Source organism: Tachyglossus aculeatus, chromosome 21 (assembly GCF_015852505.1).
Source record: "Tachyglossus aculeatus isolate mTacAcu1 chromosome 21, mTacAcu1.pri, whole genome shotgun sequence".
NCBI classification, from domain to species: Eukaryota; Metazoa; Chordata; class Mammalia; order Monotremata; family Tachyglossidae; genus Tachyglossus; species Tachyglossus aculeatus.
Window position 1 is genome coordinate 14,862,196 of NC_052086.1, and position 27,888 is coordinate 14,890,083.

The 27,888-nt window shown below is 48.4% G+C and overlaps 1 protein-coding gene across 2 annotated transcripts; it reads left to right on the forward strand.

Moving 5' to 3' along the window:
• Positions 1 to 665: 665 nt before the first annotated feature.
• FUS (FUS RNA binding protein) lies at positions 666 to 22,040 on the forward strand. Of its 2 annotated transcripts, none has more exons than XM_038763389.1 (15): positions 666 to 740; positions 11,786 to 11,810; positions 11,927 to 12,081; positions 14,590 to 14,731; positions 14,897 to 15,111; positions 15,335 to 15,560; positions 17,298 to 17,332; positions 18,855 to 18,887; positions 19,360 to 19,463; positions 19,644 to 19,773; positions 19,903 to 20,004; positions 20,116 to 20,239; positions 20,542 to 20,642; positions 20,734 to 20,878; positions 21,829 to 22,040. In XM_038763389.1, exons 1-15 carry the CDS (start codon positions 728 to 730, stop codon positions 21,866 to 21,868), a joined length of 1,590 nt encoding a protein of 529 aa, XP_038619317.1. In that variant the 5' UTR covers positions 666 to 727; the 3' UTR covers positions 21,869 to 22,040. The 2 variants fall into 2 exon arrangements, with proteins under 2 accessions (XP_038619317.1, XP_038619318.1); XM_038763390.1 differs by having other exon boundaries at positions 15,338 to 15,560.
• Positions 22,041 to 27,888: the final 5,848 nt, after the last annotated feature.

Genomic DNA, 27,888 nt, shown 5'->3' on the forward strand with positions numbered 1-27,888 from the left:
GTCTATTTATTTTATTTTGTTAATACGTTTTGTTTTGTTGTCTGCCTCCCCTTTCTAGACTGTGAGCCCACTGTTGGGTAGGGACCGTCTCTATCTGTTGCCCAGTTGGACTTCCCAAGCGCTTAGTACAGTGCTCTGCACACAGTAAGCGCTCAATAAATACAATAGAATGAATGAATGAATACTATTCCATTTATTTTATTTTGTTAATACGTTTTGTTTTGTTGTCTGTCTCCCCCCTTCCAGACTGTGAGCCCGTCTCTATATGCTGCCAACTTGGGCTTCCCAAGCGCTTAGTACAGTGCTCAGCACACTGTCAGCGCTCAATAAATACAACTGAATTAATGATTGAATGAAGAAATACGGTTGAATGAATGAAACACGATGGAAGGAATGACTGAATGAATGAGCCGAGCCGTGGGAAGCCTCTCCCTTGGAACGGGCGGCAATGGCTTCGTCCCCTCACGGCCGCACCCCCCCCCTCTTCCGAGTTGGTACATTCCGGCGCGAGGTCGAAGCCGGGGGGCCGGGCGGCAATGGTCTCGTCCCCTCGGCTCACCCCCCCCTCTTCCGAGTTGGTACATTCCGGCGCGAGGCCGAAGGGGGCGGGGCGTTCGGCAGGTATAAATAGGGGTGGAGGGGGCGGGGCCGCTCAGTCGCTGAGGTGTCGGCGGGGTGAGTTGTGTCGCTCCGTTCTGCTCGTCGGCCTCACTGCGCCTGCGCGGCCATGGCCTCCAACGGTAAGAGCGCGCGCACGCGGAAGCCCAGCGCGGGAAGCCGGGTCGCCCCAGCCCCCTTAATGGGCCCATTAAAGGGTGGCCTGGCGGGTGGAGATTTTTCCTTTTTTTTAAGCTTTTAAAATAGGCTCGAAGGGGGGAGACAGACAACAATGCAAAACGTATTAACAAAATAAATAGAATAGTAAATATGTACAAGTAAAATAAATAGAATAATCTGTACAAACATAGAGGTGCTGTGGGGAGGGGAAGGGGGTTGGGTGGGGGAGTGGATGGGGAGGAGGAGAGGAAAAAGGGTCAGTCTGGGAAGGCCTCATGGAGGAGGTGAGCTCCCAATAGGGCTTCATGGACGTATTTATGGAAGTACCAATCGACATTCATTCATTCCATCGCATATTTTTACGCTTTTAAAATAGGCTAGAAAGGGGGAGACAGACAACAAAGCAAAACGTATTAACAAAATAAATAGAATGGTAAATATGTACAAGTGAAATAAATAGAGTAATAAATCTGTACAAACATACAGTGGGGAGGGGAAGGGGGTAGGGTGGGGAAGTGGATGGGGAGGTGGAGAGGAAAAAGGGTCAGTCTAGGAAGGCCTCATGGAAGAGGTGAGCTCCCAGTAGGGCTTTATGGACGTATTTATGAAAGTACCAATCGACATTCATTCATTCCATCGCATTTTTTTACGCTTTTAAAATAGGCTAGAAGGGCGGAGACAGACAACAAAGCAAAACGTATTAACAAAATAAATAGAATGCTAAATATGTACAAGTGAAATAGAGTAATAAATCCGTACAAACATACAGTGGGGAGGGGAAGGGGGTAGGGTGGGGGAGTGGATGGGGAGGTGGAGAGGAAAAAGGGTCAGCTTGGGAAGGCCTCCTGGAGGAGGTGAGCTCTCAATAGGGCTTTATGGGGGTACCAATCGGCATTCATTCATTCGATCGCATTTTTCTTTTTTTACGCTTTTAAAATAGGCTAGAAAGGGGGAGGCAGACAATAAAGCAAAACGTATTAACAAAATAAATAGAATGGTAAATATGTGCAAACATACACGTGCTGTGGGGAGGGGAAGGGGGTATGGTGGGGGAGTGGATTGGGATGGAGGAGAGGAAAAAGGGTCAGTCTGGGAAGGCCTCCTGGAGGAGGTGAGCTCTCAATAGGGCTTTATGGGAGTACCAATCGGCATTCATTCATTCGATCGCATTTTTCTTTTTTTACGCTTTTAAAATAGCCTAGAAAGGGGAGACAGACAAAAGCAAAACGTATTAACAAAATAAGTAGAATAGTAAATACGTACAAGTGAAATAGAGTAATTTGTACAAACATTCACGTGCTGTGGGGAGGGGAAGGGGGTAGGGTGGGGGAGTGGATGGGGAGAAGAGAAAAAGGGTCAGTCTGGGAAGGCCTCCTGGAGGAGGTGAGCTCTCAATAGGGCTTTACGGGAGTACCAATCGGCATTCATTCATTCGATCGCATTTTTCTTTTTTTACGCTTTTAAAATAGGCTAGAAGGGGGGAGACAGACAACAAAGCAAAACGTATTAACAAAATAAATAGAATAGTGAATACGTACAAGTGAAATAGAGTAATAAATCTGTATAAACATACACGTGCTGTGGGGAGGGGAAGGGAGTAGGGTGGGGGAGCGGATAGGGAGGAGGAGAGGAAAAAGGAGGCTCAGGCTGGGAAGGCCTCCTGGAGGAGGTGAGCTCTCAGTAGGGCTTTATGGAAGTACCAATCGGCATTCCTTCATTCGATCGCATTTTTCTTTTTTTACGCTTTTAAAATAGGCTAGAAGGGGAGACACAACAAAAGAAAACGTATTAACAAAATAAAATAAATAGAATACTAAACGTGTACAAGTGAAGTAAATAGAGTAATAAATCTGTACAAACATACAGGTGCTGTGGGGAGGGGAAGGAGGTATGGCGGGGATGGGGAGGAGGAGAGGAAAAAGGGGGCTCAGTCTGGGAAGGCCTCCTGGAGGAGGTGAGGTCTCAGTAGGGCTTTATGGACGTATTTATGGAAGAACCAGTTGGCATTCATTCATTCGGTCGCATTCGACCGCATTTTTCTGTTTTTACGCTTTTAAAATAGGCTAGAAGGGGGAAACAGAAAACAAAGCAAAACGTATTAACAAAATAAAACGAATAGTAAATATGTACAAGTAAAATAGAGTAATAAATCTGTATAAACATACAGGTGCTGTGTGGAGGGGAAGGAGGTAGGGTGGGGGAGTGGATGGGGAGGGGGAGAGGAAAAAGGGGGCTTAGTCTGGGAAGGCCTCCTGGAGGAGGTGAGCTCTCAGTAGGGCTTTATGGAAGTACCAGTCGGCTTTCGATCGCATTTTTCTTTTTTTACGCTTTTAAAATACAGGCGTTGGGCCTATATCCATTAAATCGTATTTATTGAGCGCTTACTGTGTACAGAGCCCTGGACTAAGCGCTTGCAGACCGTCCTTCATGCATTCATTCATTCAGTCGTATTTATTGAGCGCTGACTGTGTGCAGAGCACTGTACTAAGCGCTTGGGAAGTCCAAGTTGGCAACATATAGAGACGGGCCCTACCCAACAGCGGACTCCCACTCTAGAAGGCCGTCTTGTCTGGTAGACTTGGACTTGTAACCCCCACAGCGCTTGAAGACGGCCTATAGACCGTCTCTCTATGTTGCTTGGACTTGGACTTCCTAAGCGCTTAGTCCAGTGCTCTGCACACAGTAAGCGCTCAATAAATACGATTGAGTGAATGAGTGAATAGTAATAATATATGTATATATGTTCGTACATATTTATTACTCTATTTTACTTGCGCGTAGTCCAGTGCTCAGCATACAGTAAGTGCCCAATAAATACGATTGAGTGAATGAATGAATAATCATATATATGTATATATGTTCGAACTATTGATTACTGTATTTTGTATATATTCTATTTATTTTATTTTGTTAATATGTTTTGTTGTCTGTCTCCCCCTTCTAGATTGTGAGCCCGCTGTTGGGTAGGGACCGTCTCTGTATGTTGCCAACTTGGACTTCCCAAGCGCTTAGTACAGTGCTCTGCACACAGTAAGCATGCAATAAATACGATTGAATGAATGAATAATAACTAGCATCTGTTAAGCGCTTAGAACAGTACTTGGCACATAGCTAATCGGATTGGACACGGACCACATCCCACATTCATTCATTCATTCAGTCGTATTAATAACAATAATGATGGCATCTATTAAGCACCTACTATGTACGAAGCAGTGTTCTAAGCGCCGGGGATGTTACAATAATAATAATGGCATTTATTAAGCGCTTACTATGTGCAAAGCACTGTTTTAAACGCTGGGGAGGTTACAAGGGGATCAGGTTGTCCCACGGGGGCCTCACAGTCTTCATCCCCATTTTACAGATGCGGTAAGTGAGGCCCAGAGAAGTGAAGTGATTTGCCCAAAGTCACACTGCAGACAATTGGTGGAGCGGGATTTGAACCCATGACCTGACTCCAAAGCCCGGGCTCTTTCCACTGAGCCACGCTGCTTCTCTGAGCGCTTATTGGGTGCGGAGCATTGTACTAAGCGCTTGGGCAGTCCAAGTCGGCAATATATAGAGACGGTCCCTACCCACCTGGAGCTCACCGCTGTAATGCCCATTTTACAGATGAGGCAACTAAGTCACAGAGAAGTGATTTGCTGAAGGTCATTATTTTGTTAATGATGGGCCTATCGCTATAATTCTATTTTGTTCTGACGGTTTTGTTGTCTGTCCCCTTTTTCATTCATTCAGTCGTATTTATTGAGTGCCTGCTGTGTGCAGAGCACTGGACTAAGCGCTTGGAAAGTCCAGTTGGGCAACAGATAGAGACGGTCCCTCGGGCTCACAGGCTAGGAGGGGGAGACAGACAACAAAACAAAGCATGTGGATTCATTCATTCATTCAATCGTATTTATTGAGCGCTTGCTGTGTGCAGAGCAGTGGACTAAGCGCTTGGGAAGTCCAAGTTGGCAACATATAGAGACGGTCCCTACCCAACAGCGGGCTCACAGTCTAGAAAGGGGAGACAGGGAACAAAACAAAACATATTAACAAAATAAAATAGAGTAGTATTCATTCAATCGTATTTATTGAGCGCTTACTGTGTTCAGAGCACTCTACTAAGTGCTGGGGAGTTCAAGTTGGCAACATATAGAGATGGTCCCTACCCATCAGCGGGCTCACAGTCTAGAAGGGGGACAGACAGCAGGACAGAACATATTAACAAAATAAAATAAATAGAATAAATATGTAAAAATAAAATAGAGTAATAAATATGTACGTATTATTCATTCAATAAATACGATTGAATGAATGAATTATCCTGCCCCCTCCTTCCTCTCCCCCTCCTCCCCCATCGCCCCACTCCTTCCTTCCTTCCTTCCTTCCTTCATTCATTCAATCGTATTGATTGAGCTCTTACTGTGTGTAGAGCACTGTACTAAGCGCTTGGAAAGTACAAGTTCATTCATTCATTCAATCGTATTGATTGAGCGCTTACTGTGTGCAGAGCACTGTACTAAACGCTTGGGAAGTACAAGTTCATTCATTCATTTAATCGTATTGAGTGCTTAGTGTGTGCAGAGCACTGTACTAAGCGCTTGGGAAGTCCAAGTTGGCAACATAGAGACGGTCCCTACCCAACAGCGGGCTCACAGTCTAGAATGGGAAGACAGAACAAAACCTATTAATAAAATAAAATAATTAGAATAAATATGTACAAATAAAATAGATAAATTCATTCATTCTGTCGTATTTATTGAGCGCTTACTGTGTGCAGAGCACTGAACTAAGCGCTTGGGAAGTCCAAGTTGGCAACATATAGAGATGGTCCCTACCCAACAGTGGGCTCATAGTCTAGAGACAACAAAACAAAACGTATTAACAAAATAAAATAATTAGAATGAATATGTACAAATAAAAAAAAATCAATCGTATTTATTGAGCCCTTACTGTATGCAGAGCACTGTACTGAGCGCTTGGGAAGTACAAGTTGGCAACATATAGAGATAGTCCCTACCCAACAGTGGGTTCCCAGTCTAAAAGATAAATAAAAAAATAAATAGATAAAGATAAGGTGTCAAGTCGTCAGAACAAATAAAATTAAGACTGCGGGTACAAGTTGGCAACATATAGAGACAGTCCCTACCCAACAGTGGGCTCCCAGTCTAAAAGATAAATAAAAAAATAAATAAATAGATAAGGATAAGGTGTCAAGTCGTCAGAACAAATAGAATTAAGACTGCGAGTACAAGTTGGCAGCATATAAAGACAGTCCCTACCCAACAGTGGGCTCCCAGTCTAAAAGATAAATAAAAAAATAAATAAATAGATAAGGATAAGGTGTCAAGTCGTCAGAACAAATAGAATTAAGACTGCGAGTACAAGTTGGCAACATATAGAGACAGTCCCTACCCAACAGTGGGCTCCCAGTCTAAAAGATAAATAAAAAAAAAATAGATAAGGATAAGGTGTCATGTCGTCCGAACAAATAGAATTAAGACTGCGAGTCCAAGTTGGCAACATATAGAGACAGTCCCTACCCAACAGTGGGCTCACAGTCTAAAAGATAAACGAAAAAATAAGTAGATAAGGATAAGGTGTCAAGTCGTCAGAACAAATAGAATTGACTGCGAGTACAAGTTGGCAACTTATAGAGACAGTCCCTACCCAACAGTGGGCTCCCAGTCTAAAAGATAAATAAAAAAAAAATAGATAAGGATAAGGTGTCATGTCGTCCGAACAAATAGAATTAAGACTGCGAGTCCAAGTTGGCAACATATAGAGACAGTCCCTACCCAACAGTGGGCTCCCAGTCTAAAAGATAAATAGAAAAATAAATAGATAAGGTGTCATGTCGTCTGAACAAATAGAATTAAGACTGCTAGTACAAGTTGGCAACATATAGAGACAGTCCCTACCCAACAGTGGGCTCCCAGATAAATAAAAAAATAGATAGATAAGGATAAGGTGTCATGTCGTCCGAACAAATCGAATTAAGACTGCGAGGCCGTTGTGGGGGTAGGGACCGTCTCTACCTGTCGCCCAGTTGGATTTAGACTGTAAGCCCCCTGTTGGGTAGGGACTGTCTCTATATGTTGCCAACTTGTTCTTCCCAAGCGCTTAGTACATCATCAATCGTATTTATGGAGCGCTTACTGTGTGCAGAGCACTGTACTTAGTACAGTGCTCTGCACACAGTAAGCGCTCCATAAATACGATTGATTGATTGATTGATTTCTAGTCCAGCGCTCAGCACACAGGCAGCGCCCAGTCAGTACGGTGTTTTGCTGAGGGGCAGAGTCAGAATGTACATAAAGAGATGAATTTTAAAAAAGGCCACGTGGAAGGATGCATTCCTGGTGGACTGTGTTTGTACTATGTTTGTACATATTTATTACTCTATTTTACTTGTACATATCTATTCTATTTATTTTATTTTGTTAGTATGTTTGGTTTTGTTCTCCGTCTCCCCCTTTTAGACTGGGAGCCCACTGTTGGGTAGGGGCTGTCTCTAGATGTTGCCAATTTGGACTTCCCAAGCGCTTAGTCCAGTGCTCTGCACATAGTAAGCGCTCAATAAATATGATTGATTGATACGGTGGGATGAATGAATGAATGAGAAGAGGGCAGGGTGGGGGGGGGAGGGAGGGAGGCCGCCCGCCGCCGCCATTTTGTCTCGTGTTCCCTCACGGATGGTCCGTGAGGGCCCGAGCGCCTCTGCCATTTTGGGCGGGATCCGCGGGCGCTGAGGCGGTCGGGGGGGGGTGTGTGTGTGTGGGTGTGTGTGTGTGTGTGTGTGTGTGTGTGTGTGTGTGTGTGTCTGAGGGAGGGCCAGCGCTGCCCACTTGCCCTCCCTGCCCCTCGGCCCGCTTTGTCGCAGTGCCGCATCCGGGCACCGGCCAGCGCGCACGCGCACTCCGCCCCTTGAGGCGAAGCCTCGCGCCACCCCCCCCCCCCCTTTCCCTCCCTCAGCGGGGCCCAGGGGAGAGAGCCCGCCTTGGGGAGTCAGAGCTCATGGGTTCTAGTAGTAGTGATAATAGTGACGGGATTTGTTAATAATAGAATAATAATGATGGCATTTATTAAGCGCTTACTATGTGCAAAGCACTGTTCTGAGCACTGGGGAGGTTACAAGGTGATCAGGTGGGCCCACGGGCGGCCGACAGTCTTCATCCCCATTTTACAGATGAGGGGACTGAGGCCCAGAGAAGCGACTTGCCCTAAGTCACACAGCTGACAATGGGCGAACCTGTGATCTCTGACTCTTTCCCCTGAGCCACGCTGAGGTTCTAATAGTAGTAATGATAATGACGGGATTTGTTAATAATAGAATAGTAATGTTCATTCACCACCCCCCCCCCCCCCCCCCCCCCCCCGGTCCCGTTTCCCTCCCTCAGCGGGGCCCAGGGAAGAGAGCCCGCCTTGGGGAGTCAGAGCTCATAGGTTCTAATAGTAGTAATGATAATGATGGGATTTGTTAATAATATAATAGTAATGTTCATTCGCACCCCCCACCCCCGTCCCGTCCCATTTCCCTCCCTCAGTGGGGCCCAGGGAAGAGAGCCCGCCTTGGGGAGTCAGAGCTCATGGGTTCTAATAGTAGTAATGATAATGAGGGGATTTGTTAATAATAGAATAATAGTAATGTTCATTCGCGGCCCCCTCCCCCTTGCCCCGTTTCCCTCCCTCAGCTTGGCCCGGGGAAAGAGCCCGCCTTGGGGAGTCAGAGCTCATGGGTTCCAATAGTAGTAATGATAATGACGGGATTTGTTAATAATATAATAGTAGTGTTCATTTGCGCCCCCCCCCACTTGCCCCCTTTCCCTCCCTCAGCGGGGCCCAGGGGAGAGAGCCCACCTTGGGGAGTCAGAGGTCATGGGTTCTAATAGTAGTAATGATAATGACGGGATTTAATAATATAATAGTAATGTTCTAATGACGGGATTTGTTAATAATATAATAGTAATGTTCATTCGCACCCCCCCACTTGCCCCCTTTCCCGCCCTCAGCGGGGCCCAGGGGAGAGAGCCCACCTTGGGGAGTCAGAGGTCATGGGTTCTAATAGTAGTTGTAATAATAATGACAGGATTTGTTAATAATAGAATAATAGTAATGTTCATTCACGCCCCCCCCCCCCCCCCCCCCCCCCTTTGCCCCGTTTCCCTCCCTCAGCGGGGCCCAGGGGAGAGCCCGCCTTGGGAGTCAGAGGTCATGGGTTCTAATAGTAATAATAATGACGGGATTTATTAACAATATAATAGTAATATTCAATCGTATTTATTGAGTGAATGAATGAATGAGCATTACTGTTACTATATTAACAAATCCCGTTTATTGATTCAGTCATATTTATTGAGTGAATGAATGAATGAACATTACTATTATTATATTATTAACAAATCGCATTCATTCAATCGTATTTATTGAGTGAATGAATAAATGAACATTACTATTATATTATTAACAAATTCTGTCATTATTATTACTACTATTAGAACCCATGACCTGACTCCCCAAGGTGGGCTCTCTCCCCTGGAAACAGGAAGGGGGTGGGGGGGATAAATGTCGGCATTTATCAAGTGCTTAGTACAGTGCTCTGCACACAGTAAGTGCTCAATAAATACGATTGAATGAATGAAGCGCTTACTATGTGCAAATCACTGTTTTAAGTGCAGGGGGGATACAAGGTGATTAGGTTGTCCCATGTGGGGCTCACAGACTTAATCCCTATTTTACAGATGAGGTAACTGAGGTGTTGAGAAGTTAAACGACTTGCCCAAGTCACACAGTAGACAATTGGCAGAGCCCGGATTTGAATCCATGACCTCTGACTCCAAAGCCCGTGCCCTTTCTACTGAGCCACGCTGAAGGGCTTGCTATGTGCAGAGCACTGTTCTAAGGGCAGGGGAGGTTACAAGGTGATACAGGGGGCTCACAGTTTTCATCCCCCTTTTACAGATGAGGTGACTGAGGCCCAGTGAAGTGACTTGCCCAAAGTCACACAGCTGACGAGTGGCGGAGCCGGGATTAGAACCTCTGACTCAAAAGCCCGTGCTCTTTCCACTGAGCCACGCTGCTTCCCCCATAATGGGAAAACATAATGGGCTCCACATGGGACAGCTTGATCACCTTGTACCTTCCCCAGTGCTTAGAACAGTGCTTTGCACATAGTAAGTGCTTAAAAAATGCTGTTATTATTATAATGATGGCATTTATTAAGTGCTTACTATGTGCAAAGCACTGTTCTAAGCGCTGGGGAGGTTACAGGGTGATCACGTGGTCCCATGGGGGGCTCAAAGTCTTCATCCCCATTTTACAGATGAGGGAACGGAGGCCCAGAGAAAGTGAAGTGACTTGCCCAAGGTCACACAGCTGACAGTTGGTGGAGCTGGGATTTGAACCCATGACCTCTGACTCCAAAACCCGTGCTCTTTCCACTGAGCCACGTTGCTTCCCCCATAATGATGGCATTTATTAAGTGCTTACTATGTGCCAAGCACTGTTCTAAGTGCTGGGGAGGTTACAAGGTGATCAGGTGGTCCCACAGGGGGCTCAGTTTTAATCCCCATTTCACAGATGAGGTAACTGAGGCAAAGAGAAGTTGTGATTTCCCCAAAGTTACACGGCTGACAATTGGCGGAGCTGGGATTTGAACCCATGACCTCTGACTCCAAAGTCCAGGCTCTTTACACTGAGCCACGCTGCACCAACTGTCAGCTGTGTGACTTTGGGCAAGTCACTTCACTTCTCTGGGCCTCAGTGACCTCATCTGGAAAATGGGGATTAAGATTGGGAGCCCCGCGTGGGACAGTCTAATCACTTTGTATCCACCCCAGCGCTTAGAACAGTGCTTTGCACATAGTGCTTAACAGATGCCATCATAATAATAGTGAATGAACTCATTCAATCATATTTATTGAGCGCTTGCTGTGTGCAGAGCTTAGGCCCACCTCAATGGCCTTTCCAAGCACATAGGACAGTGCTCTGCACACAGTAAGCTCTCAATAAATATGACTAATTAATAATGATGGCATTTATTAAGCTCTGACTATGTGCCAAGCACTGTTCTAAGATGCTGGGGAGGTTACAAGGTGATTGGGTTGTCCCACGGGGGGCTCACAGTCTTCCCCATTTTCCAGATGAGGTAACTGAGGCCCAGTGAAATGACTTGCCCGAAGTCACACAGCTGACAAGTGGCAGAGCTGGTATTAGATCCATGTGGTGTGTATGTTTAGGTTGGGCAGCAGTGTTTTCCCGCGCTGCCGTGCAGAGGAAAGGGGTCCCATGGGCGCGGCCTCCCCGTGTCACTGGGCAAAGGCCCATGGTTCCTTTTATTTTCTCAATAATTCTCCTGGGAGACCCCAATTCATTCCCCTGTGAACCCAACTAAGACCCTTATTTTATGGGAAAAGGAGATGGACCCGCACCCCATCTCTCATCCGGTGGATTCTTTTCCTTGAGGAAAAGCCTCACATCGAACTAAGTACATTTTCCTCCCTTCCTTATTCTTTGAGAGTTCCTGTCTCAGGTAGGAGTGGCTGGGTTAAGTAACACCTAATTGGGAGGTTCATTCCTGTGGTGCGGTATTGAGGGCAGATGTCCCTGCCCCTGTCTCCTCAAGGATGGCTGAGGGCATCAGTGAGAAGACCCTTCATATCCCTTTTACTCCGACAAAGCCACCCTCATCGCGCTGCTAGTGTTAAGAATAGAACTGGCTCAATGCAGAACTGAGGGTCTGTATTCTAATAATGGTAGGGAGGGAAGTAAGAGTTGGGCCTGTGTTCTCCCGGTGTCCCCGTGCCACCTCCATTCTTCTTGGACGGGCAAGATGGGTGTTATCCGCTCCTCACCTCCGAAAACCATCTCCCGAGGGCTCTACGGGCAGACAGTGGGCGTCCCCCTTCCAGTCCTGGAGGGCCCAACATCTGGTTCCGTAGATGTGTTCCGCCTTCAGCTTTGGACTTCCTTATCCCTTGACTGGGGGTGCGGAGAATTTGACTTTGCCTTTATTCTCTTGCAGAGTACACCCAGTCAGCCACACAGAGGTAAGTGTGAAATTGGGATGCCTGGGTTCAGCGGGATTCGGAGCTTAGGGGAAGGGTGGGAGGGCAACCAGTACGTTTCTTCTGACGGCACCATTTTCCCTCCTCCCCTCCTCCAGCTATGGATCTTATTCCACCCAGCCTGGGCAGGGCTACTCGCAGCAGAGCAGTCAGCCTTATGGCCAGCAGAGTTACAGTGGCTACGGCCAATCGACTGACACTTCGGGCTATGGCCAGAGCAGCTACAGTTCCTCCTACGGACAGACGCAGAACAGTACGTATCTTAACCCTTTTTCCTGAGCTTAGTTTTTTTCCAGTGAGCTCTTTTCAAGTCTTCCTTTTTCTCTCCAAATGCTCCTTCTGTTTTTCTTAATTCACTTCCCCCCCCACAAATTCAAGAAGCGTCACCTCTTTTTTTAACTCCACAAACTCAATCTTTGTAGAATGCTATGTCCCCCTTCTCAGACTAGTCTAAAACAGCTGCACAGGTCAGCTCCGCACTCTTTTTTATTTTTTCTTAATCCCCTTTCAAGATTCCAGGATGTTCCTGCTTGGGCAATCTCTTATTCTGTACAGACCCTTGTTTCCCTCTCTCAGACCCTTTATTCCAAGGATTCGCGTCCCAAAATTTTTGTAGAGCTCATTGGTTTTTGACCGGTGACTTTCCCTTTCCCTTTTTTTTTCTCCCACCCTATTATCACCCTTCAAAATAAAGCAGAAGATAAATGGGGTGGAAACGAGGAAGTGAAGACTTTTGAATCCTTTTAAAATCCATCTAGTTAGCTGTGTTTTGTTCTGGGGTAAGAGAGAGTGCTTGACAGAGGAAGACCTCTCCTGCCAACTTCAAAGCCCTCCTGACATCCCATTTCTTCCTCGATTACTTACCTCCCCAGTTACATAAGGGTGCTGGGAATAGAGAGCTTTGTAACTGCTGCTATCCTCGTATTTAGGCCCGAGGCCAGTTGACTGGCTGGGTTTTTGCCTACCGCCAGTGCTCCCCCAACCAGTGCTCCCCCAACCAGCTGGCACTTCCACACCCCCTAAGCAGCATGGCTTGGAGTCAGAAGGACCTGGATTCTAATCCGGGCTCTGCCTCACTTCTGCTGGGTGACTTTGGGTAAGTCACTTCTCTCGGCCTCAATTGCCTCATCTGTAAAATGGGGATTAAGAGCGAGAGCCCCAGGTGGGGCAGGGACCGTGTCCAACCTGATTAACTTGTATCTGTCGCAGTGGTTAGAACAGTGCTTGGAGTATAGTAAATGCCTAACAAGTACTAGACTGTGAGCCCACTGTTGGGTAGGGACCGTCTCTATATGTTGCCAACTTGTACTTCCCAAGCGCTTAGTACAGTGCTCTGCACACAGCGCTCAATAACTACGATTGAATGAATTTAATTTTTTTTAAAGTATTGGATACTCTCACCCCCTGTAGCCCTTCCATACATGTCTTGATTTTCTGTAGCTGTGATTTGTTTTGATGCCCGCCTCCCCCACTAGATTGTAAACTCCTGGAGGGTAGGGATCACATCTAATTCCCAAGCACCTAGGTGCTCAATAAATGCTCTCGATTGCGGGCAGGGCAGACCCTTTCCTGTGGTAACTACTGCGTTGGAAGGGTGCCTGTTTTACTTACCATGTAAGGTGACTTCCACTTCAGTTGCTGTGCCTGAGGGGAGAGAGGGCAAGGGGTTGGCACAGAGCTATTTATTGTGGTTTTTGTGGCGGGCAGTCGCTGAGATTAGCCTGTGACCATACCAACTAACTTGTGGAAACCACCTTGGGCTTGAGGCATAAGCGTACCCAGCTTCCTGGAGCAGCGCTGGCGTCAGTCGACATGGAAAGGGGTTGGGGCACTCGGTGCAACTTGCAGTCACGCCGAGTACTGCCCCTCGGCCAATTTTAAGGTAGGATAGGGTCACCCAGGGGGTAATAGCTGTTCTTGTATAGGGTGCCATCCTGCCTGGTGGAGATATAAAAGCTCCTGGCAGGTGTATGTCTCTTGTTTTAGCACTAGTCATTGTTGCAGCTACGACATAAATGAGTCCTTTGGTGGTACACCAAAAATGGACCTGAAAGATGCTAAGCTGTGAAAGAGACATCACTGTGTGTGCAGAAGATTATATGTGAAGTGTCGTTAACCCTTTGTAAAGTAAAATATCTGGAGTCCCCCGAATAGCCTTCTTGTTAGGAGATGCTGCTGATTAGGAGGGAGTAGGGACCGCTGGAGAAAATTTTGGAGAGGGGAATGCTGAGGAGAGTATTTTTGTAGAGGTGTTTGTTGGGGGGGCGTGTGTGGCAGAACATGGATAATGGGGATTTGTAGTTACTCCTGAGTGAGGGCCAGGAGAAAAGACAGAAAGATTCCTGGAAGAACGTTTTGGGGCATTTCCAGATGGTTTCAAAATATAACTCGGTTGTCTTCTCATACCTCACTTTTCCCACGTCTTTCTTTTTATAAACATGGTAATTAAGCACATACTAAGTGCCAGGCACTATACTAACCACTGGGGAAGACACAAGCTCATCATGTTGGATGTAGTCCATGTCCCACAGGGGCCCCAACGTCTTAGTCCCCATTTTACAACTAAGGTAACTGAGGCCCAGGGAAGGTGAGTAACAGCAAACAAGGGGCGGAGTCAGGATTGGAACCCAGGTCCTTCTGACTCCCAGGACTCTGCTCTATCCACTAGGCCACGCTGCTTCTCATCGGAACTTTTTCCTGAAAGCTCTCCCTCCCTTTCTTTAGTGTGATACGTAACTGTTTTTCCTGTCCCTGGACTTAGGTTACAGCACTCCGTCGACTCCCCAGGGATACGGTTCATCCGGCGGCTACGGCAGCAGCCAGAGTTCCCAGTCCTCCTATGGCCAGCAGTCCTCCTACCCTGGGTATGGCCAGCCGTCTGCCTCCAGCAGCTCTTCAGGCGGGTAAGGTGCCACCCTGAGGACTGGGGGAGGGCAAGGAGGAGAGTGGGGATGGGGTGGGTTGGTTTGGAGGTGGGGGAAGGGTCATCAGAAATGGGGAACGCTTGGAAACGAAAAAGAACTGAAGGTGGAAGACCCACGCTCATTTTTTTTCCTTCCCTCCTTTAGTTATGGCAGCAGTTCTCAAAGCAGCAGCAGCAGTTACGGGCAGCCCCAAAGTGGAGGCTACGGGCAGCAGTCTGGGTACGGCGGGCAGCAACAGCAGCAGCAGAGCTCCTACGGGCAGCAGCAGAGCTCCTACAACCCCCCTCAGGGCTACGGCCAGCAGAGCCAATATAACAGCAGCAGCGGAGGGGGCAGTAGCAGCGGAGGGAGTGGTGGAGGTGAGGACCTACTGACCCTCCCTCAAGTTCTCCCGTGCCTCCGAATCCGGGCTGTTCCGGTGCCCTCCTCGTGCCCTCCTCGTGCCCTCCGTTTCCAGGGCTGGTTGTCCATTTCTCTAGCTCCACACTCGCCTCTCTCCCTTTTCTCTTGGCGTCCTGCTCACGGCACCCGCCTCGAACCTCCCGGAAGTCAGACCCCTCTCCTTAGCCTCCCTCCTCCCAGCAGGTAACTACGGCCAAGACCAGTCGTCCATGAGTGGCGGAGGTGGTGGCGGTGGCTACGGCAGTCAGGACCAGAGCGGAGGGGGCGGTGGCTACGGAGGAGGCCAGCAGGACCGGGGGGGAAGAGGCAGAGGCGGCAGTGGCGGCGGCGGCGGCTATAATCGCAGCAGTGGTGGCTACGAGCCCAGAGGCCGTGGAGGTGGCCGTGGAGGCCGAGGCGGCATGGGGTAGGTGTTCTTCGAGGGGCCGGGGAATGTACCTCGAACCAGAGGGATGGGGGAGGGAGGGAGAGAGGAGACGTTGCATGGATTTCCCTTTTTCTGCTCAGCCCCCGATGCATGGGTTCTCCCGTTCTTCAGTTTGATTTTTTTAAGGGAGGGGCTCGGTCTGTCCCTCCCTTCAAGGCCACGGGACTGAGGCTGAGGGGATTCCTTGGCAGCCGCGTCTCAAGGGAAGAGTCCGGATGGAGAGGAAGGCTGATTTGTGCCTCTTCTGCCTTAGAGGGACGTTAACCCAGTTCTCGTGTGGAACCTCAGAGGGCAGTTCTCTCTCGGTCTGTTAGGGGAATGGGGTCAGTTCACCCCTGGGCTGGGCACGGGTGGAGAAACCAGTTAACCGGCTCCCTGAGGAGAGGACCCACAGAAGCCGAGGTCACGTGGGAGCAAGGTTATCGGACTTGAATGGTGGCCTCAGTGGCCCTGGTTACTTTGCCCGCATGTCTACTCATTCTGCCTCTCCAGTTCTGGCTCGCTTTCTCCCTGCCCGCTCCCCTGCTGGGCCTGACCTAGTCACAGGGAGCTTGTGCCGACTGGTTTTTGGTCTGCTTCCCTTTCTTCCCCCGCCCTCCCCTTGTCACACACTTCCTCAATTGCCGCTCTCACCTCGGATCCGATCAATGGCCCCCAAAGTCCTCTCCCTCCTCAACTCCCCTGAAGCGGCTTTAAACCTGAGGCCCGGCACCAAAAAGCATCGTTCGAACCTTGTGATGAATGCGATTTCAGGGACCCCACTTTCAGCATCTGTCTCTTCGAAGTGGAGACAGTGCTCAGTGTGCAGTGCTTAGTGGCTTTTTGCGGGTTTTTTTTTTTAAATGAGGTGTGTTTACCCCAGGTGAGTATTTTTTATGGTGGGTGGGGGTGATTCCAGACCGTCCATAAAATGAGACATTTCCGTGTGTGTGCGTGTGTTTGATGCAAATCTTAAAAAAAAAAAAAAGCAACTGTTAATGTGACTGTTAACTTGCTCTGCATTTTATGTGCCACAGGTATGAAAGGTGACATTGCAAAATACTCCGCTCTCCTCACAGTGTAGAAGGGGTGACCCCGGGGGGTTGGAAAAGATCAAAAACAGCTCAGTAGTTAGGCCAGGGCTTAGCTGAGAGTTTTGTCTTGTTTTAAGGGGACATCGCCTTTGGTTTTGACTCTATGGATGGGGGTTGGGGTCTGCTTGCCGCTTTCAAAGCAAAACTACCAAAAAATAATCTCAAAAAACAAAACGACAAAAAAAAAACAACCAAACTGTGTTCAGAGGGCTGGCTACCCTATAGCCCGGTGTGAAGTGTCTTCTGGGGAAATCGGGGGTAGGGTTTGCAAACCAACATCTGGGTGTTGTCAGCTACTCACAGCAAGAGGAAAAAACCAGCAGCAACTTCGGAAGGACGACAAAGGAAAACGGGTCATTTTCCCAGAGGAAATGGAGCTAAAACACTCTGAAACACTCTTTTAACTCTTGTGTCTGAGAAACTGCGCACGTGTGCGTGACATGCTCAAGCTTCAGATGAGGGGTGGTTAGGAAGGGAGTGTATCTTAGTAGCCACTTGTCTCTTTCCCTAAAGCACCTTTGTTAGGGTGTGTGAAACCAAAAACCAAACAAAACCAAAAAACCAAAAGCCCCCAAACAAAAAAAAAACACCCCGTGTAGCCGTTGGAAGCTTCATGTCCTTTCTTCTAACTTGTCTTCTCCAGCGGAAGTGACCGTGGTGGCTTCAATAAATTTGGTGGTAAGTGAACAGAGTTTACCAAATTCCCACCTCCCCGGCAATGCATTGTCTGATTGTTCATTTGCAGATTTCTTTGCGGGCTTTAAGAGTAAAAGGAATTGGAGGTGCGTAGTGCCACCTCCCAAAGGGTGGGATAGGATACCACCTGGTGCCAGATCGAGTGTCTCTGTCTTCTGGAGAGGGGTAAGAGCGGTCACTCGGCACCAGATTGGTGTTGTGGCTCTGGCTGATTTTTCTCAGGAGGGGCCTCCGACCAAAATCTGAATGAAAGTGATGTCAGAATGCCACCCGGGGCCAAGCATCATAAGGACCTCTGGAGAGTGTGACAAAAAGGCCTTGGTGCCAAATTGGCCTTAGGATCCTTGGAGCTGTGTCTCTGATAGAGGAGGGGTCCGGAACCTCCAAATGTCTGTGATTTCTCAGGGTTTGGGGGGGCGGGGAGTTTGTGGACAAACTTTGCCTAGCCCATTAATGGTAGACTGTGTACTGAACGGAGTAAACTGATTTGCACAGAATGTATCCTAGCCTCATCCACAAAGGGATCTCGTTTAGCAAACTAGCCTTGCGGGATGAAAAGTGTGAACCATTTCACAAGTTGAGTGCTATGTGTGGCTTGTGGGAAATGACCAGGTCTCTTAAAAAAAAAAAAAAAGTAATCGCATTTGAGAAACATGGAAAATTTGAGGGAAACCTCCCATTAAGATGGAAACGTCTGGTTTGGTTAACGTGGTTGTCTTCTTGATTCGTCTTCTCTGATACTTTTCAACCAAAGGCTAATAGTGTTCGTGGATTACGTGTGCTTACGTAGGGTGTTGTATATGGTATCGTACATTGTGACCAAAGACAAAACGTTGATGAAGGTGTGGTGTCTTGGGAATTTTGGGGGAAGCCAAGAGTCTGGAACGTGAAATTTGAAATCTGTTCCTTGGAAAGTGTTTTGGAAAGATCCACGTAGATCCTCTAATATATTGTACCAAATCATATGGTTTGAAGGAAACGGTTTCTCAAAGCAAAACTTCATAGACCATGGTTTCAAGGGAGGAAAAAAAATGCCGTGGCTTAAACTGTTGGACGAAGCTGGAAGCGCATCACAGCGCCGGTCATGGGCACTCATGTCTCTCTGGGCTGAGAGAATGGGGCCGAGGTCCAGGATTTGGTGTGGTAAATCCAGTGGGTTTCCCCTCCCCCAGTCTGTGCTGAGGAGATTTCCCTGCCTGCACTGAGGGGGGCAAATGTTTTTCAGAGTGTGGAGTTTGCCCCAGTGGGGCTTGGGTTACAGAGCTTAAAGACAGGCCTGTCTCCCCACCAGCCCCATATAGGGTTTTCTCCTCCGGGCAGGTAACCCGGAACGGGTGTAGGACTGAGGCTGTGAGCACATACCCTGGTTTTACACTGTGTGTGAGAGAGTGCTTGGACATTGTGATTGTCTGATGTCTTGGTTTTTTTTTTTATTTTCTGCCACCCGTCCCTCCCCTCTGGCTAATGGGCTCCTCCTTCCTTGTTTTCTTTCATGTCCCTCAAGGGCCCCGGGACCAAGGATCACGCCACGACTCCGGTGAGTCTCCGGGAGGGGTCCGGAAGCGGGTTCCCGTGTAGGGGCCGAGTGTTCGGAAATTTCGATCGGGCCCGTTGACCCTTCAGGTTAAGCCATTTCCTGGGGAAGGGAAGAGACTGCACTTGGATCTGATCTCCTCTTTCAAGCACTTTATATTCACCCCACCCTCACAATAGGTCTGGTTATAGGTCTATGCTTTATTGTGTCTCCCTCTCTAGGCTATAAGGTCCTTGTGGGCAGGGAATGTGTCTGCCCACTTTGTTGTATTATGCTCTCCTAAGCACATAGTACAGTGCTCTGCGCACACAATGAGCTGAGCGCTCAATAACTACAGTTAACCGGAGAGGATGTACCGAGAGGAAAGGATCAACACCGTGGGGTTGGTAGCGATTCAAAGGCGCTTGTGTTTTTTCCTCCCTCACCTTCTCCAACCCTTCTCTGTCTCCCCCCCGCCCCCTAATTCTGCTAACAGAACAGGATAACTCTGATAACAACACCATCTTCGTCCAAGGCTTGGGTGAGAATGTCACTATCGAGTCTGTAGCTGACTACTTCAAGCAGATTGGCATAATCAAGGTAGGTGGAAAGGCTGGGGAGTGTGTGTGAGGGAGGGAATGGGACTCAGCGGGGCGAAACCTTGCCAAATAGAGAGAGGGAGAGAGAAACTGTGTGTGTGTGGGGGGGGAGGGATGGATAGACAAGAGGGGTGTCTGGGTGAAGGGTCCAGGAAGAGCTAAAAATCCTTTCTTGCTTTAGACCAACAAGAAAACAGGCCAGCCCATGATCAACCTGTACACCGACCGAGAGACAGGCAAGCTGAAGGGAGAGGCAACCGTTTCGTTTGACGATCCCCCATCGGCCAAGGCCGCCATCGACTGGTTTGATGGTGAGTTTGAGCTGGGGCTCCAGGACCGGGTGCCTGAGTCTTAGGAAAGGAGCGAGCCCGCCGGGACAGAGAGAGGGGGGTAGTGATCAGGACTCGGGGCTTAGGACTTTCCCTGTTATCTTCCATCAGGTAAAGAGTTCTCCGGGAATCACATCAAAGTCTCCTTTGCCACTCGCCGAGCCGACTTCAACCGGGGTGGCGGAAATGGGCGAGGGGGACGAGGACGTGGAGGTGAGCGACCCCTCGGGCACCTGGAGGACTGGGGGGAAAATGACCCTCGGGAGGAAAGTCGGCGGAGAAGGCGGAGGCCAGATGGCCAGTTTCTCCCTCTGCTGTCTGCAGGGCCCATGGGCCGGGGCGGCTACGGAGGCGGGGGTGGCGGCGGCGGCAGCCGAGGGGGCTTCCCCAGCGGAGGTGGAGGTGGTGGAGGGCAGCAGCGGGCCGGAGATTGGAAGTGCCCAAATCCGTGAGTAAATTCCTTCTCACTGTGACGGTGTTTATGTAACTCTTGATGTGGGCAGAGCGCTTTACTAAGCCCCTGAGGGAGTACAATTCAGGTGGTAGGCATGCTCCCTGCCCTCGAGGAACGTACATTTCCCGGAGCACAGGCGCTCTCCCTGTACCGCCTTCCGTTACACCATCAACCAACCCCGCTTTTCTCAACGCAGCCATTGAGTTTGCCGGCCCAAGTCTGTCGCTTTCCCCTAGCACTTGCGTCCATCTCCTGTCTCCTTCCCCCTGCTGATTGTCCCCCTCCTGTGTCCTCAGCACATGCGAGAACATGAACTTCTCCTGGAGGAATGAGTGTAACCAGTGTAAGGCACCGAAACCAGATGGACCAGGAGGCGGGCCTGGAGGTTCCCATATGGGTAAGATGGGGAGGTTGGGTCGGGGTGTGGGGGGAAACGGGAACCGTGGGAAAAGCGACGGACTCGGGCGTTCACGGGGGTCTGTTGCCAGGGGGCAATTTTGGAGAGGAGCGCCGAGGTGGCAGAGGCGGTTACGACCGAGGCGGGTATCGGGGCCGTGGCGGGGACCGAGGAGGCTTCCGAGGACGGGGCGGCGGAGACCGAGGTGGCTTTGGGCCTGGCAAAATGGACTCCAGGTGAGTGCCAGATTGGGCCCCCCGGTTACTGAAGGTGGGACATTGGACGGAAGCCTAAAGAAGGCTTAGGGTGGAGGAAGGGGCCTTCAGTTGTGAGCGGGCGGGGAGAAGGAAAGGGAGAAAACATTTCTGAAAGCCCATTTTGGTGAGGGCCGGGCGTGGCTTCGGCCCAGAGGTAGCACAAGCGGCAGAGGAGTCAATCAGTGGTGCTTATTGAGCGCTTCTGGTGTGCAGAGCAGTATTATACTAAAACACTTGAGTGCAGTACAAAGTTCATCATCGTCATCTAGACTATGAGCCCGCTGTTGGGTAGGGACCGTCTCTGTATGTTGCCAACTTGTACTTCCCATGTGCTTAGTACAGTGCTCTGCACATAGTAAGCACTCAGTAAATACAATTGAATGAATGGTGTTTCAGTGCCTACTGTATACAGGGTGGTATACCAAGCGCTTGGGGAAGTTAAAGTAGAAAAAAGTTGGATCCAGCACTTAGTACAGTGCCTGGCACAGAGTAAGCACTTTAACACCACTATTATTAATATTAATAAATTCTGCTTACAAGGGGGAGACAGTAGAAATATAGTTGCTGTGGGGCTGAGGATGGGGTGAATAAAAGGTGCAAATCCAAGTTCAGGTGGCACTAGAGAGGGAGTAGGGGAAATGAGAGTTTAGTTGGGGATGGCCTTTTGACGGAGGGGTGGTTTTACTAAGGCTTTGAAGTTGGGGAGAGGGATGATCTGTTGGATATAAGGTGGGAGGGTAACAGGTTAGAGGAAGGACAGCAAGATAGGGTTGTGGGGGTGAGGAGCTTTAGGAAAGAACTTCGGCCTGGGGTCGCTGCCTCTAGAACAAATAAGGGAGGCAGTGGAATTTAAGGAAGCTTGGGGAGGGCTGGGATTGTCTGTAGGACCCAGTGGGCAGGAATTCACCCCCTTTCCCTTCCTTTTGCAGGGGTGATCACAGACAAGATCGTCGTGAAAGACCTTATTAGACTGGCTGTGACTCATTGGACCATCTTTATCCTGCCCCTGACTGTTCTCATTATTTTGTAACCCCCTCCCTTCTCATCCCAACCCCTCTCTTGTTTTTGTGTCGGACTTCGTTATTGTAACTTGCCGCTCCCTCCCCCGCCGATCCCCATTAAACACCTTTGTTTTAGTTACTCTTGCTCACTGCTCCCTTCCCTCCCCTTCAAACCTGCTCTTTTCCTTCCTCTAGAAGCAGAGCTCCAGGTAGGGAGGCTCGTGAACCCTAAAACTGGAATTAGGAAGGGGCTGGAGGAGCCCGTCAACTTGTTTCCTTTCTTTAGTAATTGCCTTAGTCTCCCTGAGGTGTCTGCTTTTGGGTTAATTTTGCTTAGAAGAAAGAGTCTGAGAGGAGGAGGCACCTCCCCCCATCACATTTGCTCTGGAGAAGAGGTTAGGTTAAATTTGCTAGTTTGAACTTTGCGCTTTTTCTTAAAACTAGCAAAATAGAATGAGGTGGTACTAGGTATTACTGAGCTTAGCCATGTTTTTGTTGTAGAAGCTGGGGCATTGAGGTGAGGAACAGGAGCACCCCACCTGATCAAATCTTGTTTCCTTCTCTCCCCCCCCACCCCATCCTTCTCCTTGTATTTCCTTATTCCCATACTGTTGCCAAGAAATCACTGATGAGGCGAAAGGCAAAAGTGGCTGCCTCTGTTGGGTTGGCTTCTACCATCTACCATTCCAGTATTTGACCGTTTCTGTGAGTCGGGGAGTGGAGGGAATATTCCTACTCTTAAACTTACATATCACATAATGCTAATTAGTTGGGTTGTATGGGCTTGCCACCAGGGGAAGCCTGTGCTAATCCAGTGCAATAAAAGAGAATAAACCCTGTTGGTGTAACAAGATGGAAAATCTCATCTTAAGGCTTCCTCTGAGCAATGGTGGAGGATAGTTAGTGGGACGGGAAGCATACCTGGTGTCAGCATTCTGTTGCCGATTTGGGGGTGATAGGTCTTAATAATGATGGCGTTTATTAAGCGCTTACTATGTGCAAAGCACTGTTCTAAGCGCTCGGGAGGTTACAAGGTGATCAGGTTGTCCCACGGGGGGCTCACAGTTTTAATCCCCACTTTACAGATGAGGGTACTGAGGCCCAGAGAAGTGAAGTGACTTGTCCAAAGTCACACAGCTGACAATTGGAGCTGGGAATTGAACCCGTGACCTCAGACTCCAGAGCCCGTGCTCTTTCCACTGAGCCATGCTGCTTCTCCATGCTGCTTAGCTGTTTTTCCCCATAATGTATTTATTTGCTTTTTGAAGTAAGTGTAGGTTTAAGAAGACTGGCTAGACAGATTAGGAAGTCCTGCCCAAGCTTTCCCTTTGGGACAGTGCCCCAGCCTTGAAGAGAAGGGCTGGGGGGGATTGAGATCCAGTCTGAGGGAGAATGGTCAGAGTAAGGTTAGCCTCGGGGCTGTAAGGGGGAGGGAGGAGAGAGGTCAAGCTATTTAAGTCCGGGCCCTTTGTCAATGCTGCTAGATTCTGCCAGACTCCCTCTCATGAGGGTTGATTCCTCTGCATTCATTCATTCCATCAACTGTATTTAATAATAGTAATAATAATGATGGCATTTATTAAGCACTATGTGCAAAGCACAGTTCTAAGTCCTGGGGAGGTTACAAGGTGATCAGGGTGTCCCATGTGGGGTTCACAGTCTTCATCCCCATTTTTTTTTTTTACAGATGAGGTAATTGAGGCCCAGTGAAGTGACTTGCCCAAAGTCACACAGCTGACGAGTGGTGGAGCTGGGATTTGAACCCATAATAATGATAATAATAATAATAATGATATTTGTTAAGTGCTTTCTATGTGCAAAGCACTGTTCTAAGCGCTGGGGAGGTAACAAGGTGATCAGGTTGTCCCACGGGGGCTCACAGTTTTAATCCCCATTTTACAGATGAAGTAACTGAGGCACAGAGAAGTGAAGTGACTTGCCCCAAATCACACAGCTGACAAGTGGCGGAGCTGGGTTTTGAACCCAAGTCCCTCTGACTCAAAAGCCTGGGCTCTTTCCACTGAGCCATGCTGCTTCTCACAGTATTTGAGCATACTGTGTGCAGAGCACTGTACTAAGCACCTGGGAAAGTCCAATGCAACAGAATTGGTAGACTTGTTCTCTGTCCACAAAGAGCTTACTGTCTAGAGGGGGAGACGGTATCCATAAATACATTATGGATATGGAAATAAATGCTGTGGGGCTGAGGTTGGAGTGAATAGAGGGTACAGATCCAAGTACAAGGGTGATGCAGAATGAATAGGGGAAATGAAAATTTAGTTGGAGAGATGTGATTTTAATAAAATTTTGGAGGTGAGGAGAGTGATATGGGGAGGGAGGGAGTTACATGTAAGAGGCAGGGCATGGTTGAGGATTCAGTGTCAAGATAGACATGGTATAGTGAGGAGCGAAATGTACGGTTTGGGTTGAAGGGCAGGGAAATAAGGGAAGAGGGAGCATTTAAAGCCTGCGGTAAGGAGTTCCTGTTTAATGTAAGGTAGGTGGGCAACCACTAGAAATTCTTGAATGGGGAAATATGGGCTGAATGGTTTTGTAGAAATGATCTGGACAGCAGGAAGTGGACTGAATGGTTTTGTAGAAATGATCTGGACAGCAGGAAATGCGGACTGAATGGTTTGTAGAAATGATCCGGACAGCAGGATGTGGAGTATGAACTGGAGTGGAGGGAGAGAGATGAGGCAAGGAGGTTGTTGCAATATGGTGAGAAGTGCTTGGTTTAGTGTGGTAGTGTGGGTGGAGAGCGAGGGTGGATTTTAGTGATGTGAGGTAAAACCAACAGAATTTGGTTACAGATTGAATAGGTTGAATGAGAGATGAGAGGAGGAAAATGCCAAGGTTATGGGCTTGCGAGATGTGGGGGGTGATGGAGCTGTCTACAGAGATGGAAGAGTCGAGAGGCCGGGGTTTGGGTGGGAAGATGTTCTGTTTTGCACGTATTAAGTTTGGAACATCCAAGTAGAGATGTCCTGAAGGCAAGAGGAAGTATGAGACTGCAGAGAGACCTCAGGGCTGGAGATGTAGATTTGGGAATCATGAGCAAATGAGTTCTCCAAGGGAGTGGGGGGTAGATGCAGAACAGCAGGAAACCCAGAACTGAGCCTTGAGGGACTCCCACATATAGCGGGTGGGAGACAGAAGAGGGGCCCACGAAAGACACTGTGAATGAGTAGCCAGAGAGGAGGGGAACCAGGAGAGGACAGTGTTAGTGAAGCCAAAGTTGGGTAATATCTCCTGGAGGAGGTGGTCAATAGTGTTGAAGGCAGCTGGGAAGTCTAGGAGGATTAAGATGGAGTTGAGGCCACTCGTGACCTATGGGAGGGCAATTTCTGTGAAGATGGGAAGCCAGATTGGAGGGGGTCATGGAGAGAATTGGAAGAGAGTGGAGGCAGAAGGGATAAGGCAGTAACTGGAAGGAACCATATATTTATTTATTTATTTTACTTGTGCATAGCTATTCTATTTATTTTATTTTGTGAGTATGTTTGGTTTTGTTCTGTCTCCCCCTTTTAGACTGTGAGCCCACTGTTGGGTAGGGACTGTCTCTATATGTTGCCAATTTGTACTTCCCAAGCGCTTAGTACAGTGCTCTGCACATAGTAAGCGCTCAATAAATACGATTGATGATGATGATGATGAACCATGGGGATAGGAGAGGGCCCTTTTTTTTTTTTAGGATTGTTGAGCCATGAGCATGTTTGAAAGCCTCGGGGAAGAAGCCACTGGAGAGTGAACCGTTGAAGGTAGTGGTCAGGAAGGGAAGGTGGGAGGGGATAAGCGTTTTGATAAAGTGTGAAGGAGTGGGGTCATAAGTACCGGTGGGAGAGGGTGGATTTCATGAGGAGGCGGGAGATCTCTAGAAATACTCCTGGGAAAGATGGGAGGGTCGAAGAAAGGGCAGTTGGGAGGGACTGGAGAAGAGCAGGGGAGGTTTAGGGAGCTCATTTTTGATGGCTTCAGTTTTCTCAAAAGTATGTGGCCAGGTCTATGGGGACAAGAGATGGGATTAGAGTAGAGGGGGTTCAAGGAGGGAGTTAAACGTCTTAACTGGAGGGCGGTGGGCTTGGGAGTCAATAAGGATGTCATAAGTCAATAAGGAGTAGAAGTTGTTGCCAACTTGTACTTCCCAAGTGCTTAGTACAGTGCTCTGCACGCAGTAAGCGCTCAATAAATATGATTGAATGAATGCATGAGTAAGGATGGAGAAATAATGGTGCCAGGAAGAGTTAAGCAAGCAGGGTTTAATTTAAGATGAGGTCAGCCTGATATTTGTATTTTTACCAGCAGCACCCTGTGGCTCCTTTACAGAAGTGAAGGAAGTGGGCTGTCAGTTGTATTTATTGAGCATTTACTGTGTGAAGAGCACTGTACTAAGCACTTGGGAGAGTACAATATAGCAACAGGCAGACGTTCCCTGTCCACGAAGAGCTAAAGTCAGGGGGAGGCAGATGTTGATATAAATTAATAAATTTCAGATATGTACATAAGTGCTGTGGGACGGGGAGGGGATGAAAGGAGCAAGTCAGGGTGATGCGGAAGGGAATGGGAGAAGAGGAAAGGAGGGCTTAGGGAAGGCTTCTTGGAGGAGGTGTGCCTTCAATAAGGCTTTGAAGCGTGGGAGAGGAATTGTCGGATATTGGAGGGGAGAAGGGCGTTCCAGGCCAGAGGGGTTGGCGGCGCGACTTAGACGAGATCGAGGTACAGTGAGAAGGTTAGCATCGGAGGAGCAAAGTGTGAAGACTGGTTTGTAGTCGGAGAGTAACGGGGTAAGGGAGGAGGGGGCAAAGTGAGTGAGTACATTAAAGCCAATGGTGAGGAATTTGCGGAGATGATAATAAATTATAATGGCATTTATTAAGCACTTACTATGTGCAAGGCACTGTTCTAAGCGCTGGGGAGGTAACAAGAAGCAGCGTGGCTCAGTGGAAAGAGCCGGGGATTGGGAGTCAGATGTCATGGGTTCTAATCCCAGCTCTGCCACGTGTCTGCTGTGTGACCTTGGGCAAGTCACTTCACTTCTCTGAGCCTCAGGTACCTCATCTGTAAAATGGGGATTAAGATTGCGAGCCCCACATGGGACAACCTGATCAGCTTGTATCCCCCCAGCGCTTAGAACAGTGCTTTCCGCATCATAAGCGCTTAACAAATGCCATCATCATTATTATTATTATTACAAGGTGATCAGGTTGTCCCTGGTCAGGTTGGAGATGGATGGGCAACTAGAGCAGTGCTTGGTACAAAGTAAGCGCTTAACGAATACCATAATTATCATTATTATTATTATTAACAATTACTGGAGTTTCTTGAGTGGGGAGGACTGTGGAGGTGGTTTCAGTCGTGATCCAGGGCTGTGGGTTAGTGATATGAGATCAGTAGGGAGGGTCCTGTTGAAGCTGTCAATTTAGTTGTCAAAGGAAGGTCGTTTGAGTATGGAGAAGCATTAAAATAAATTCCAGATATGGATATGTGCTTGAGGCTGAGAGTGGGATGAATAGGGTAAAGTACCAGGGTGATGCAGAAAGGAATGGGAGTAGGGGAAATAAGGGTTTAGTTAGGGAAGGTCTCTTAGAGGAGATGTGGTTTCAGCTTTGAAGGCGGAGGAAGTAATAATAATAATAATGATGGCATTTGTTAAGCGCTTACTATGTGCCAAGCACTGTTCTGAGCGTGGGGGGGATACAAGGTGAATAATAATGATGGTATTTGTTAAGCGCTTACTATGTGCAAAGCACTGTTCTAAGCGCTGGGGAGGTTACAAGGTGATCAGGTTGTCCCACAGGGGGCTCACAGTTTTAATCCCCACTTTACAGATGAGGTAACTGAGGCCCAGAGAAGTTAAGTGACTTGCCCAAAGTCACACAGCTGACAGTGAGCGGAGCCAGGAGTTGAACCCATGACCTCTGACTCCAAAACCCGTGCTCTTTCCACTGAGCCACGCTGCTTCTCACAGTAGTGGTCTGTCGGACTTTA

Coding starts and splice junctions, on each gene's coding strand:
- FUS (XM_038763389.1), top strand. Junction 18,888..19,359: donor AGGATCACGCCACGACTCCG/GTGAGTCTCCGG, acceptor TTCTGCTAACAG/AACAGGATAACTCTGATAAC. Junction 19,464..19,643: donor AGCAGATTGGCATAATCAAG/GTAGGTGGAAAG, acceptor TTCTTGCTTTAG/ACCAACAAGAAAACAGGCCA.